Source organism: Gaeumannomyces tritici (assembly GCF_000145635.1).
Source record: "Gaeumannomyces tritici R3-111a-1 unplaced genomic scaffold supercont2.2, whole genome shotgun sequence".
NCBI lineage: Eukaryota > Fungi > Ascomycota > Sordariomycetes > Magnaporthales > Magnaporthaceae > Gaeumannomyces > Gaeumannomyces tritici.
Window position 1 is genome coordinate 7,529,686 of NW_008804546.1, and position 13,806 is coordinate 7,543,491.

Genomic DNA, 13,806 nt, shown 5'->3' on the forward strand with positions numbered 1-13,806 from the left:
TTGTCCCCCGCCACCAATTCGCGTCCCTCCAGCTCGAGCCACCGCACTCAGTCAGCGAGTCCAAATTCCCGGTTGATTGGCACGGCGCGAGTCTAGACCACAAGCGAGGGGCACCTTGGCCGATTGATGTTATAGCCGACTCGGGAACAGGGACAAGCGAATCCACCCTTCGGTCGAGGGCGGACGTCACGCTTGACGGGTACGTATGGTTTGATTACTGCGCACACACCCGTCCATGCCATTGGCAGTCGGGTGGGTGGCGGGGCGGGTGCGATTGGCCAACGCCCCAACCGCAGTGAAACGGAAGGCTATCTAACGGAACCGTCCGGCCCGCTGCAGGCGACAACGCTATCCCGGCAGCGATCCCCTCTTTTGCAGGCGCGGCACTCGCTACCGCGCCCCCGTCATTGCCGACGAGTGCTCGGCAAGCATCTACCCTGTGCGGCACCGGTGCCCGTGCAGACCGTCCGAACAAAGGCCTGGAACAGTGTGCCGGCCCTTGGTGATAGCCTCCTTTGTGACACCGTTGCCCTGCAGGTACTCGACAAGGCGGAAGATGCTCCGGACCATGTGAGGAGACTGATGCCGTAAAGCACCAGCAGGTGGCGGTGATAGGGGATGCCGGACAGGGACGGCTGCTGGAAACCGCGGGCGTGGATGACGACGGCGGTGGCCATGAAAAAGGCGAAGGTGATCTGGAGAAGAAACCTGCGCCGCCGTCGGCAATGACAAGGCGGCCGAGAATGGCGTAGATGGAAGCGGCGAAAAGGGCGGCGCGGGGAGAATTAGCAGGGTCTGTACGGTGAATGCCCCGACGGACATGTCATATCCAACCACTTCGGCCGTCCGCAGCTTTGGGTGATCGATCCTGCCAGCCACAGCCACCGGCTGCGCTTAGGGGATGTCGAGAAGCACTGGCAAGCACCGCCGACAACGACTGGGACAGAGTACAAAGGCCTGTGCTTGTAAATCTTGCCAGAATAGAGCGTGGCGAGGATGGCGAACACGGCGACGCTGATGGCGGCGGCGATAGGGAACTGGGCGTAGCCGTATTGTGTGAAGTCAAGTCCCTCAGCGGGATGGCGGGTGCTGGGTTGTCGCTGGGTTTGAAGCCATCTCGAGTGAAGACGGGAGTCGTGGCTGGGCGTCTCCCGAGCGCCTACTCCTGCCCATTTCCTCCCCCCTCGAGGCAGCTGGGTGGCCCGAGCGTCGGAACAAGGCTGCCGCTGTGGTGGTCCGCCGAGGAGGAGACTGGCTGGGTTCCGCCCACGCCCGCACCGTTTGCCTTGCTGAATCACTTCCCGCATCCCTCCTGACCTTCCCCGTCTGCTGACTCCAACCATGACGCTTGTGCGGGTTGCTTTGACTGTTCCCATTGTCACCTCTGCTGCCTCGGTCATACTCTGTCCCCTTGTCATGTTTGGCTCTGGAATATGCTCTCTTAGCTGCCAGGGTTTGCCTATTTAATGCGGCAGCCATTCCCTCTTCCTCCCTGCCTCCTCCCACAATTCACACCATTACAACTCAACCAAGGTACACGCTACCTGCAAGAATCAGTCGTCTTTGACGTGAACATTGACTTCCACTTTTTTTCTCTTTCGTTTCCCTCTTTTTTCCCGTGTCGCTATTCTCTTTCGTTCCCCTCTTGCCTTTGACTTCCCAACTCCCCTTCCCTCTTTCTTTCCGCCTTCTTCGTCTTCCCCTCCCACCCTTCACGGTCCAGCTGTCACCATGTCTCGAGACCCCGCTCTGGAGGATCTCTATACGAGAAAGAGTGTGACTCTGAAGCCATGCGGTGTTGACATCAAAGGCGTGCAACTGACGGATCCTTCCATCCCCGGCATGTTGCAGAGAGTCTCCCTTTCGCAGCCAAGCTACGGTTACGGCGAGTTTCACATCGATGTGACTTTGGCCTCCCAACACTCGCCCGAAGCCCGTCGCGATGCGGTGGCGAAGATCGTTGTCTGCTCCAAGCACTGCGTCGGGGGCGCTGAGCAGCGGGAGTTCGACGTCGGCGGTCACAAGCTCTCACCGAGCCTTCAGGCCTTCGTCGGCGGCGGCGAGCTGGCCAAGTACGTCAGGGTCCGCATCAACCTCTTGCGCCGTGGCGTCAAGATCCTATTCTTCCCGGCTGTGATCCGGAACAACGACACAGATCGGATCAAAAGCTCACTTCGCGCCTTCCGATCTTCACTTCAGAAGCCAAGCCCCAACATTGATCCCATCACACTGGATCTTTATCTCGTGCCAGGCGATCCTGGATTTCGGGACAAGATGGCCATGATCAATGGCATCCTTGCAGTCGCCCAGGCCCCCACGCACCCAGGTGCCGCATTTCTCCTTGCACAGCCCGACAACGACAAGGTAGTTGTTGATCGGGATGCCCTGCTGGCCGACTTCGAGTCCTCTGCCGAGAAGGAGATCGGCCATCAAGAGCGCCCCGAGCCCCACAGGGCCTGGTTTTGGGATGCGGCCGATCGAAGCGTCTGTCTCGCCCGTGCCGAAGTTGGGGCGCACCAGCTCAAGCTGCAGCACAACTCGGCCGTCATGGAACACCACGTCACCTGCGCGGCCGCGGGAGTCAAGGGGACCAGGGTGAACGGAGTACGGGCCATGTACATGCTCTACGTGAAGACCGACGCCCCCCACCTGCTGCCGAGCCAGGGGGAGAGCTGCGGCATCCGGTTCCATGGCGTCGAGTTCACTGCCCCACAGCCGCCCAAGCCGCCCTCGGACGAGCAGAAGCTGCGGGCGATTGCGACCCTCATGACAGACCTCTTCTACGATGGCCCCTCGCCCCTGACCCCAGCCGCCAAGGACACCCCGGCCTTCGTCCGCTCCGTGTACCAAGCCCTCGCCCGCTTCGACAACCGAGAGCCGGAGCACGCCTGCGCCAACATTGCGAATATGGGGGCGACTGATTTCGACCGGCTGAGACAGAGCAACCAGAGCTTCGGCTGGCTGTACCAGGCCCTCCTGCCGGTCGAAGTCACGCAGGGCGGCGTGACAACGTGGAGGCGCCCCAAGGGCATCTACCACGACACCGTCATCAAGGTGGTCAGGAACCAACCCAAGCTCCTGCGTCTCCCAACCTACGACTACGCCTCGAGGGGCCCTCCTCCCATCTTCGCAGCCCGGCGCGTGCACCTCGAAAGCGCGCTGCAAAACCACGTTAGCGCGGCCTTTATAGCGTACCCACCTATACACAAGTTCGTGGTGGCTCACGCCGGCGACGGGCACGACGAGGTCTTGGAAGCGGGCCACTTCGACTTCCACCTGGGCGGTTTGGACACTGCGGATCAGCGGGACTTTGCCCAACGCGTGGCGGACAGCTCCGGCCGGTTCAGGTGCTCCATCGTCCCGCAGTGGCCCGACGCCATGCTGACCCTGCGCTTGAATGCAATCGACGCGGCCGCTGGCCAGGCCCTGGCGACGGACACTGGCAGGTATTTGTTGGAGTACTCTTGGAATGGCCAGTATCAAGACAACGTGGCCAGGCTCCCGGCCCTCAACATGCTGGTCAGCCAGTTGAACTGCGCGCCCGAGGCCTGCATCTCCCATCACTTCCTCGAACTCGACTCTCACCAGCGCAAGATCTTCACCCCCAACAACTTCGATTATGGCACTCTGAGCATCATCGGCGCGCCCGGCACCGGCAAGACGCACGCCGTGCTGGTGCTCGTACTGGCGGCCTTGATGGTGAAAGGCGGCCGGGTAGCGGTTGTGTGCGACAACGAGAAGCAGGCCGATCACTTCGCCAGCCGCCTGCGCACCATGGCCGCAATGACTCCAAACAAGCGCGAGCCAGAGCGAGACCTCGAAGACGGCATCCTCAGGGTGGACATCATCGCCGAGTGGGACAAGTGCGCGCTCGACGTCCTCGACGAGGTCATGACGAAGCACATCGCGGCCCGCACGGGCGGGCGGAGGGCCGAACACGGCGAGCCCTCGTCACTGGTGGCAAGGGTCGGAGCGCTGATCAACAACCACCCGTCGCACTCCGACTTCCGCAACGACCTGATCTCTTACGCCGCCGAACTGTGCAAGGAAACGGACTTCCGGGCCCGCTGCCGGAACTACGTGGTGAAGATCATGGCGGGTCTCTTGAACGAGGCTCGCGCCATCGTCACGACAGCCGTGGGCCTCCACGTGATCCGCCAGAACGCGCCCAAGATCCTGGACGACGTCAGCCTCATCGTCTATCCCCAGGCCGCCGACCTGAGCGAGACTTCGCGGCTCATAAGCGAGGTCGCCTGTCCCAACGCCATCGTCCGCGTGCTGGAGGGCAGCCTGCTCGAGCCGGGGCTCGTGAGCCCTGGCCCGAACGCTTCCTCCTCCTCCTCCTCCTCCTCCGCCACCACCGGCGGCCCCCACGACCGCCGCGGCCGCATCGCCAGGGCCCGGCACCAGTCAGCCCAGCTGGACATCAGCGCGTTTATGCGCAGCTTTGCCGCGAGCGGGGCTGTCGTGCATCTGCATACCGACCACCGTCATCTCGGAGGCCAGACCGATCTCCTCAACAAGCTGTTCTGCAGCGGCCGTCTGGAGACCCCCCGCGTGCGGCGGCCCAACCCCGCCCAAGCCGTGTCGCAAAAGCTCGTCCGGGCCGCCCTGGGCACGCCCAACGCGCGCACCAACGTCGTCGCCTGGGATATGGAGCAGATCTCGGACCCCGAAATCTGGGGCCCGGCCTCGCGTTTCGCCGCTCCCCAGGATGAGTACCAAGACGCGCTGGAGAAGGCCATGCTCTACTTTGTCCGCATGGTCATGCTCTTTGGCGTGTCGGCCGAGGACGAGTGGAAGCGCCCCACGGTCGCCATCATTTGCGCCGACGACGCCATGGCCCATCTGGTGCGCCGCCGCATGAGGAAGCTGTCGACGTCGGACCACGTCCCGTCGCTCGTCCATGTGCTCACGCTCGCCGAGGCCGTCGGCCGGGAGTTCGACTACGCCATCCATCTGACGGCCCGCGACAGCGATCAGGCCGGCTACATCGGCGACAGGTCCACCATGGTCGTCGGCATCAGCCGCGCCCGCCTGGCCACCGTCACCGTCTTCACGTCGACGGGCCTCACCAACAAGCCGCGCGACAAGGACCTCAGGGAGTTCATCAGCCGCCTCGTCGAAGACAACTGCATTTGGACGCCCTCGCTAAAGACCTTCCACAGCTACTGCCTACGCTGCGGCTACACGCAGAGGAACAGGGACTTGCCCTACTGTGCTCGGGACCACCACCAGGCCCAGAGCACACCCATGCGGGAAGGCTTGTCCCTTGAACAGCACTCGGCCACCAAGGGTCCGATTCAGCGCACCGAGCGGATGATGGATTGAACAGGAGAGGAGATGAGCCATCGTTTGGGGAGGACCCGGCCCTTTGGGCATTAGCTTAGAACAAGTAGCGTTGTAGCCACCCACTGCCGGAACTGCGTGTCTACCCATGCCACAGGGTCGCGCAGCGCGGCCAGAAGCTGGTACGAGGAGACTAGGTCCATAGCGCCGTCAATTTGCATTTATTTAAACAGCAGTGGGAACGTGAAATGTGACGTGAGAAACCGAAACCGGTGCCATGGCCGAGTGACAGGAGCAAGACCCGGCAAGGGGAAACCCAACTTAGCCATCAAGGGTCCGATTCAGAGCACCGAGCAGATGATAATGGATCGAACAGGAGTCGGTGGAGAGGAGATGAGCCAACGTTTGGGCATTAGCTTAGAACAAAACACCGCACTTTTAAACAGAAGCAAGTAGCGTTGTAGGCACCCACTGAATAGACTAGGTCCATAGCGACGTCAATTTGCATTTGTTAAAACAACAGTGGGAACGTGAAAATGTGGCGTGAGAACCCAAATAATTTCTCCTCTGCCATGTGCTTGACAAAGCCCGCACCGGCTGGCTACACCACAGAAATCTCGGGCGTCTTCCACACGGTCCAGCTCTCGGGGCGCGCCGGGTCGGCGTTGGGGGCGAGGGCGGCGAAGCGCATTCGATACCTGCCCGGCGCCACGTCGGACCCGTTGGCGAACCGGCCCAGCCACCAGAAGCGCCTGCCAACCTGACTCCACGACGTGGTGCGCTCCAGCAGCGTCGCAGGGAACGGCAGCACGCGGTCCTTGTCCATGGTGGCGGGGTCGAAGGTGGCCCGGGAGGAGGCGTATGTGGAATAGGTGGCCGAGCCGACGTAGCCGTTTTGGCCGACGACGGGGGGATACGTCCACTGGCTCTCGTTGTAGCTGGGGTTGAAGATCTGGAAAGGGTATGTGTAATTAGATATAGCAGGCTCCAAGGACACAGATGTCACAGCAGCAGTTACTCACATCCCATCGCAGCTCCCGCACGCCCCAGAAAAACATGGCGTGCACCTTGGGAAAGTCCTGGGCGGCGCGGCTTAGGTTGAACGAGTACGTATTGTACACGTCAATGTCCTGCCCCCGCGGCCCCGAGCGCTGGAACGGATAGGATGGCGGGAACATCCTGCCCTGGGTCTGCTGGCGCAGGTCAAAGGCGGCGCCTGTCTGGTGTCAGCTTCCAACGATGGATGGTTAGTTGTTACTGCGGCAACGTGGTTCACGAACCGTAGTACGGGACCCCCAAGACGTCACCGTTGCTTCCCGTGATGGCCACCTTGCCACTGTAGACGGGTAGCTTGGATTGGTCGGCAGCCTGTGGCGCGGTAAAGACAAGGCTGTGTGGGCGAGAATTAGCAACACACACGCAGGTGTCAGTCAGCCAGCCAGCCAGCCAGCCAGTCAGTCAGACTCACTCTGCTCTCCTCGTCTCTCCTGGCGCCACCACAAACGGCGCAGTCGGAAAGTCGACCCGCGGGGCAAGCGCAAAGGGCTTCACGTCCAGGACATCGGCCAGGAAGCCCGTGGTGCGCCCCTGCAGGTTGAACCCACCCGCGGGAAGCAGCGAGAAGGTATAAGACACCGGCTCACTCCCGCCATTTGTAATGTCGACGGCGTGCGCGGGCCTAAAGTTTGCCGTGTCGTTGAGGGCCAGCGGCTCGTGGGCCAGCGTCGTCGTCTGGGCCAGCACCCTGGTGGCGTTGACGAGACCGGACCCGGCCTGCGGCACGGGCGCGAGGAAGCCAAAGTCGACGGGCAGCTCCACCACCTCCATGACCTGCCACGGCAGGGACGCGCCGCTCGCGATGAGCCGCCGGGACAAGGCGCGCGCGAAGCCCGGCCCGTGCACCTGTCGCCCGCCGTGCGCGCCAATGTACAGCGCCGCCACGCCCGCCAGGTACGGCGTCGCCATCGAGGTGCCGCTGAGCGTCTTGAAGGTGCCGTTGAGAAAAGTGCTCCAGATGCGGCTGCCGGGCGCCGCCACGTCGGGCTTGATGCCCAGGTCGTTGGTGCCACCCCAACTGCTGTAGGTCGACGGGATGCCACCGACGGGGCTGTCGCGAAACCCGACGGCCCAGTTGTCGTCCTGTGGAGGAGTGAAGTCGGCCGTGACACTCCCGCCGGCTTTGACCACCTCGATAATGGCAGCGCCGGCCTGGGCGTCAATCATGGCGAGCTGGGACTTGTAAGCCGAGTTGACGACGTGCGCAAAGGGTCGGCGGTCGTTGTTGTAGAACAGTACGGCGCGCGCCCCAAACTTTTCCACGTTGGCCTGGACGTCGTAGTAGCTGCACGCGAGGCTGCGGCGAACCAGCACGATGACGCCAGACAGGTCGGGCATGTCGGCGGGCAGAGCGCCGCAGCCATCGGACGGGTTGGCCGTGTCGAGACTGAGGGGCCGGATGGTCACTCCGCTGAGATTCCACAGCGGGCGGTTGACGGGCGGCATGTAGGCCATCTGCATCGTGCGAGTCTGGTTGTCGGCCGTCGAGAACGTGGCGCGCCACGGCTTGGCGGGGACGAGGCTGGTGTCGACGGCGGCCACGGCCAGCACGTCGCGGCCCGACGAGCCGCTGCTAGCGTACATGGGGCCCTCATCGCCGTCGTTGCCGGCCGCGATGACGACGACGACGCCGCGCCCGACGATGCGCGACGCCACCGTGGCCCACGCCCCGTCGGCGAACCCGGATGCCCGGCCGATGCTTGCTGTGATGATGTCGGCCTGTGTTGGTGTTAGTGCGGTGGGCAGCTTCTTGCGCCGGGAGAGTGACGTACCCCTGCTTCGTAGGCCATCAATGTGGCTTCCACGAGCGTGTCTTCGTCGGTGGCTTCAACCTGGATGGAGCCATTGGGCGTGTGTTAGCGCTGTAAGCGAAGTTGGAAACCACAGAAAGACGCAACTTACAGCGCCAAAGACCTTGAAGGAGAGAATCTCTGCTTCTGGAGCTACGCCAGCGAAACTGCATACAAGGTCAGCATGGTAATGTCTTGGAAGCCTCCTGAAGCGTCGACCTACAATTCGTTCTTGCCAGCAATAATGCCGGAAACATGAGTGCCGTGGCCGAGAAAGTCCATGGGATCGCCGTCTGGCTTTTTGGGGTTGGTGCCGTCATATTCTATCCGGCGGCGTCAGCATCCTTGTTGGAGAGCCACCCTGACAGCACGCAAAAGGAACACTCACCATCTCCCACCAGGTCATAACCTCCAGACACCTTGAATCCCGGCCCGAACCCTCCTCCAAGCTTGTGTCGCATCCTTGTCAGCACAGCACGCCCAACAGACCAGGAAGGAAAAAAAAACACAAGACGTACAGCAGGATGGCGGTAGTCAACCCCCGAGTCGATAACAGCGACCTTGACGCCCTTGCCCAAGAAACCCGCCTTGTGCAACTCATCAACGCCCGTCGAGTGGTGAATCGACCAGTTCTGCGCCGCCGCGCCCTCGCCAAGCGACGCCAGCGACACGCCCTCGTCCTCGGCGACCGTCGACGGCAGCGGGATCTTCTGCACCGGCCACGCGCCCACCACCACATGGTCCACCCCGAGCCGCCGCAGCAAGCCCTCGACGCCGTGCTGCGCGCCCGTCGTCGTCTCGACCGTCAGGCCCGAAAAGACGTCCGAGTCGAACGTCTTGACGACCCGCGCGCCGGCCGCGGCGAGCTGCCGGCCGAGGCTGTCGAGCGAGACGCCCGCTGCCGCCTCGACCACGAACCGCTTAGGAGCGCCGCCGGAGTCGTCGGCCACGTCGCGGCGGGGGAAGCGGCGGGGTGCGGCAGGCTCGGCGTGCGCGAGGCTCGGGGCCAGGGGCAGTGCCAGCACGAGGGCTCGTAGCAGACGGTGCATCATTGCAAAAGAAGAAAAGGTGGACAGGATGGATGCGCCCTGGGCAACAGCAGGGCATCGGGGCCGGTCCCTGCGGCGGGAGCGGCCGCAGTTATACCTATATACACAACCACGGATGAGACGCGGAGCCAAGCACAGGCATAAACATTCTCAAAATTGCGCCCATGCGACTCGCGCCCAGCACGCAAAGAAAGAACTTCGACCTGCCCTTTTCGGCCTGCTTCTCCGCCACGGCCCAGTCAATGCTGGCCATCAGGGTACGGACCCCCGCTGCCGATGTGACGCTCGGGAAGGTGGCTGGGCGTTGCTCATCCATGGCATGGCACATGCAAAGAAAACATCACGATTGGAACGGGCAGTATCTAACGGCGGGATTAAAAAATTTATCAGCTAGCCAGGTGTATCCATCTACGCACGCGACTTGGAAAGACTCCTCAAAACAGCAATTCCGCCTTGGCCAGGAGCGGCTCGACCGCAATGCCCTGGTCCTCGAGCCAGGCCACAGCCTTTTCTGCAAGCATCTCCCACTCGTCGGCACTACCGGCCAGCTTCTTGCGGAGGAATGCGACGACGCATACCGTAGCGCCAACCTTGCCGGCGGCCACATCTGAGGGGAGCCCGTTGAGCACAGCCTCTTCGGTCAGGCCCATAGCCGTGCGCAGCGTTGGCGTCCAGCTCCAGGAACCTTCAAATTCTTGCTGCTTGACAATTGTGGGCAGCGGGTCAGTCGAGACGTCGCCACTGGGCTGTGAGCCGCCTTCGAACCCGAGAGGAGCTCCTGGAGGGGGAGGGGGTGCTGGGGCGCCAAAGGAGCCGGCGGGAGCCGGCGGCGGCGGGCAGGCAGCCGCTATCGAGAAATCCTCATAGCAAGCAGCGGGATCAAGAGCTGCAGTTGCAATACCAAACCCACATTAGCAGGATAACCAAACCCACCAGTTGCGGGCTGAACGGGAGCGGGAGACGCGGAACCGAAGAGCGAGCCGCCAGGTCCGCTCCAGCTAAATGGAGCGGGAGCAACAGAACTCTGGCCAAACAGCGAAGTGGAAGCAGGAGCAGGAGACGACAAGCCAAACAGGCCGCCACCACCACCAGGAGCGGGAGCTGTCGAAGCGTGGCCGAACAAGGACGCACGGGCAGGAGACGGCGCACCAAACAGGCTGCCGCCGCCAGGGGTGGGAGCAGGAGAAGCCTGGCCGAACAGAGAAGACTTGCCCTGGCCAAACGAACAAGTCTGGCCAAACGAAGGAGAAGCAGGAACTTGACCACCAAAGAGTGCAAGAGCGGGAGGAGCAGTAGGGGCGGGAGCAGGAGAGGACGAACCAAATAGGTTGGCACCACGAGGGGAGCCTGAGCCAAAAGGGGCCGAGGCAGTAGAAGGCTGGCCGAACGAAGAGGTCTGACCAAACCCAGAACTCGAAGCCGATCCAAATAAACCACCCCTGTTGCTCTCGTCTCTAGGAATGGTATCAAGCTTGCGACGGTTGGTGCGCAAGCCCGTGTCGGCCCTGTCGGACTTGTTGCCAATTCTGTCGATGAGCTGGTTGGACTCGGCAACTCTGCTGTGGAGCGCAGTACTGAATCCTGTCTGGGCTACCGATTGCCTTGCCACCCTACGCCGGGGCGGGGAAGCCTTCTTGGCGTGCTTAACACTGACAAGCTGCTCCGCTATCATTGCCTGGCCCGGCACGGGTGCCTCGGCCTCGCTCGTACTGTCGTCGACGGCCACGAACGAGCACCACTTGCCGCCGACCTGGAACCCGACGCCCAGCCGCACCGCCTCGCGCTCCACCATGTCGGGGAACCGGCCCTCGTGCTTCTCCTTGAGAAGCCTGCTGTCGGCCGCGTCCTTGGCCTGCGCCAGCCAGCCGCGGCCCTCCTCAAGGTCCTGCACCGCCTTCTTGGCCGCCAGCTGATGCACCGTCTCGCCGGGCTGGGCGAGCACCTGCACCGGCATCGACAGCTCGACCGGCTCGTGCGAAGCCGTGGTGCCGCGGAGGACGAACGCCTTGGGCGTGCGCTGGCACGACGAGGGGCCCAGCAGCACGTAGATGGATGTGCGGCTAAAGTTGTACATGGGCGGGATTTCGAACGGCGCCTGCAGCAGCTTGGGGATGGGCACTGCCGGCACGTGTGCGTACTTGGCTTCGCCAACGCCCTGTGGGGCACCGTCTGCGTCGGGGTCTGCATCAGGATCGGCGGAAGAGTCAAACAGCGAGATGGGCTTTTTGTCTGCGGCCGCGTCTGGGGTCGGGGCGTCAGCCTGCTCCTTTTCCACGTCGAGCGTCAGCGCGTCGAGCACCTTCTCGATCAACACCCCCTCGCCGTCGGACTCCTCCACCATTTCGAAATCATCCAGGGGCTTGGGCTGCGTGTCGGCCTTGGGCTTGGCCGCGTACTGAATCTCCAGACTGTAGTCGTTGATGTGCGTCGACAGCGAAGCCTTGAGCATGCGGACCACCTTGGAGTTGAGCTTCTCCTCGTCGCCCACAATCTGTGCAAAGCCCCGGCCAGCACGGGCAAGCCCCTCGACCAGGGCGGTGCTGACATCATTTCCAATACCGAGCGTGAACAGTCGAGCAGCGCCCTGGCACTTGGCAATGTTGCTGTTGACCATGTCAAAGAGCTTGCTCTGGTTCCAAACCTCGCCATCGGTCAGCACGAAGATCTCGAGCTCCATGTCCGCATAGCGGCGCTTGAAGACGTCGTCGATGGGGGCGAGCAGTTCGGTGCCGCCATAGCCCGAGTCGAAGGTGTCGACGTGGCGGCTGGCCTCGTCGAGCGACGACTGGCTGTAGGAGCGTGAGCGCTCGAATAAGAAGCTGTGGCTGCTGCCAAACGACACGATGTTGAACTTTGGTCCGACTGGCAAGGACCTCAGAAATACGTGGAGGGCTGCGATGAGATTGGGTATGCGTTTGCCCATGCCCATACTGCCGCTGCGATCGCACACAAACACGATCTCGGGTCGTATCTGGGGCAGGTTGAAGCGCGGCACAAAGGTTGCCATCAGGGCGCGCTGGTGGGCTATCGAGGGGTGCTGCTCGAGGACAACGACTGGGGCATCGGGCTTCGCCAGCACAACTATCACCACGAAATCCTTGTCCAGCTCGAGCGCGCCGATTGACAGCTCTGCCGTGGCAGCCGACATGCCTGTGGCGCCGAATGCTTTCATCTCGACGCTGATGGGATGCGAGGGTGACTTGATCGTCTTGATGTGGTTGCTGCCAACAGCAGGGATCTCGACGTCGACGGTAATATCAATGCCGCCAGCCCGTGACCACCCAGCTGAAAAGGGCAGTGGCTGGGTGTCATGCGACATGGAGCCGTAGCGCGGGGCGATGGTGGTGGGGATGGTGAAGCGCATGCCGTCGGCCTCGGCATCGTGTTTAAGCTCGCCCAGGTACGTGATCTCGACACGGATCTCGGCGCCGGCGGGCACGTTGCCGATGGTGGTGGTGAAGACATCGGAGGCGTCGGGCAGCTGCTCGAGCAGGCCAGCCGTCTCCCCACGGTCGACGGCGTCCTTGTAGTCGCGGCGAGCAGCCTCCTTTTCCTTGACACGGCCGCGTATGACGCGGTCGTTGTTGATGGTGCAGACGAAGGCGACGACCGAGACGCCGTCATAAAGCGGGAAGGAGTAGCGTAGCTCGGCGATGGGTTCGGTTTCTTGGGGGTTGATGAAGGTCTGTGTCAGGGTGGTGCGCGAGGTCGACGAGACGACGCTGGTGTGCGATTTGAGCGAGACCAAGGGCAGATGCCTTCGGAAGAGTCCCCCCGTCGAGACAAAGGAGCAGCCGGAAAAAGCCATCGTGATGGAGGAGAACGACGAGGGCGAGTCGAGAGAGTCGCAGGAGTCGATGATGTCGGCGAAAGGCGAGTGGGCGAGAGCAGCAACCGCGGGACAACTCAAATAGGCTGGAGCTGGGTCAATAAAGTGGCAGCGACAATGTCGAGTGGGTGGAATGCTTGGTGGATGACCTCGAGACACAGGCCCAGATCCGGCCGGATCACCACTGTCTTTATGGACGGTAACGAGCGCGAGGCGGCCGGGCCATGACGTGGATGCGAGGGCAGGCAGTCATTCTGGCGACAGCCTTGACTAGGCAGCTACTTTCTGCTGGTCTGGGCGGCGTTGCGCGACGGAACTTGGCGAGACCAAAGTCGCAGCGGAAGCTGCATCACCACAAGCGAACGACGGGAAGTAGCGCGACTGGCCGAAAGCCAAAATAAAGGCGGGGAAAACCCAAGCCGGTGACTCAACCCATTGGCGGCGGCCTCACAACCCATCAGGCTATGTAACCCGTGCTCAAGCTCGGGGCTCCACTGCGGCTGGCATTGGTAATCGAGCTTAAAGCGACAGCTGCACGTGACGCTGTTGGAATGAGCTTGGCCCACAAAAAGGGTGCACTGACTTAACACGCCCCCACGACCCATTTGATGGGGCCTTAGCGCTGTCTGAAGCTTCTCTTGACCCCTCCGCCAGTGCTTGTTTCACTCTTGGCTTTCCTTGGCATTTGGAACACCATTATGCATAAAACGAAACATCAAGTTGCGTCCTTGCTACCGTTAAGGCACCTGTGCTTGGGCGCGAGGGGTTCAATTGGGCCGAACTTGAGCCGACT

The 13,806-nt window shown here is 62.3% G+C and overlaps 4 protein-coding genes across 4 annotated transcripts; 1 reads left to right on the forward strand and 3 right to left on the reverse strand.

The window, feature by feature from the left end:
* Positions 1-360: 360 nt before the first annotated feature.
* GGTG_05056 (hypothetical protein) lies at positions 361-1,418 on the reverse strand (the record flags this gene model as incomplete). The annotated part of the gene is made up of 2 exons (XM_009222855.1): positions 361-708; positions 835-1,418. The coding sequence occupies 2 exons, from the start codon at positions 1,416-1,418 to the stop codon at positions 405-407; spliced, it is 888 nt and encodes a 295-aa protein (XP_009221119.1). The 3' UTR covers positions 361-404.
* Positions 1,419-1,478: 60 nt separating this feature from the next.
* Positions 1,479-5,524, forward strand: GGTG_05057 (hypothetical protein). The gene has a single exon (XM_009222856.1). The coding sequence runs from the start codon at positions 1,732-1,734 to the stop codon at positions 5,329-5,331; it is 3,600 nt and encodes a 1,199-aa protein (XP_009221120.1). The 5' UTR covers positions 1,479-1,731; the 3' UTR covers positions 5,332-5,524.
* On the reverse strand, positions 5,133-9,324 carry GGTG_05058 (hypothetical protein). Its single transcript, XM_009222857.1, has 9 exons — positions 8,654-9,324; positions 8,524-8,584; positions 8,359-8,458; positions 8,248-8,302; positions 8,118-8,177; positions 6,758-8,064; positions 6,570-6,679; positions 6,312-6,505; positions 5,133-6,241 (listed from the first exon to the last, which is right to left on the reverse strand). The coding sequence occupies exons 1-9, from the start codon at positions 9,185-9,187 to the stop codon at positions 5,891-5,893; spliced, it is 2,772 nt and encodes a 923-aa protein (XP_009221121.1). The 5' UTR covers positions 9,188-9,324; the 3' UTR covers positions 5,133-5,890.
* A 294-nt stretch (positions 9,325-9,618) lies between these two features.
* GGTG_05059 (hypothetical protein) lies at positions 9,619-13,471 on the reverse strand (the record flags this gene model as incomplete). Its single annotated transcript, XM_009222858.1, has 3 exons — positions 9,619-10,070; positions 10,316-13,099; positions 13,465-13,471. The coding sequence occupies 3 exons, from the start codon at positions 13,469-13,471 to the stop codon at positions 9,619-9,621; spliced, it is 3,243 nt and encodes a 1,080-aa protein (XP_009221122.1).
* Positions 13,472-13,806: the final 335 nt, after the last annotated feature.

Bases quoted from the DNA above. Each gene is read 5' to 3' on its own strand.
- GGTG_05058 (XM_009222857.1), bottom strand. From the start codon at position 9,187: ATGATGCACCGTCTGCTACGAGCCCTCGTGCTGGCACTGCCCCTGGCC. The intron at 8,585-8,653 runs GTACGTCTTGTG...ATGCGACACAAG, and splicing joins TTGACTACCGCCATCCTGCT to CTTGGAGGAGGGTTCGGGCC. The intron at 8,065-8,117 runs GTACGTCACTCT...ACACCAACACAG, and splicing joins TGATGGCCTACGAAGCAGGG to GCCGACATCATCACAGCAAG.
- GGTG_05057 (XM_009222856.1), top strand. From the start codon at position 1,732: ATGTCTCGAGACCCCGCTCTGGAGGATCTCTATACGAGAAAGAGTGTG.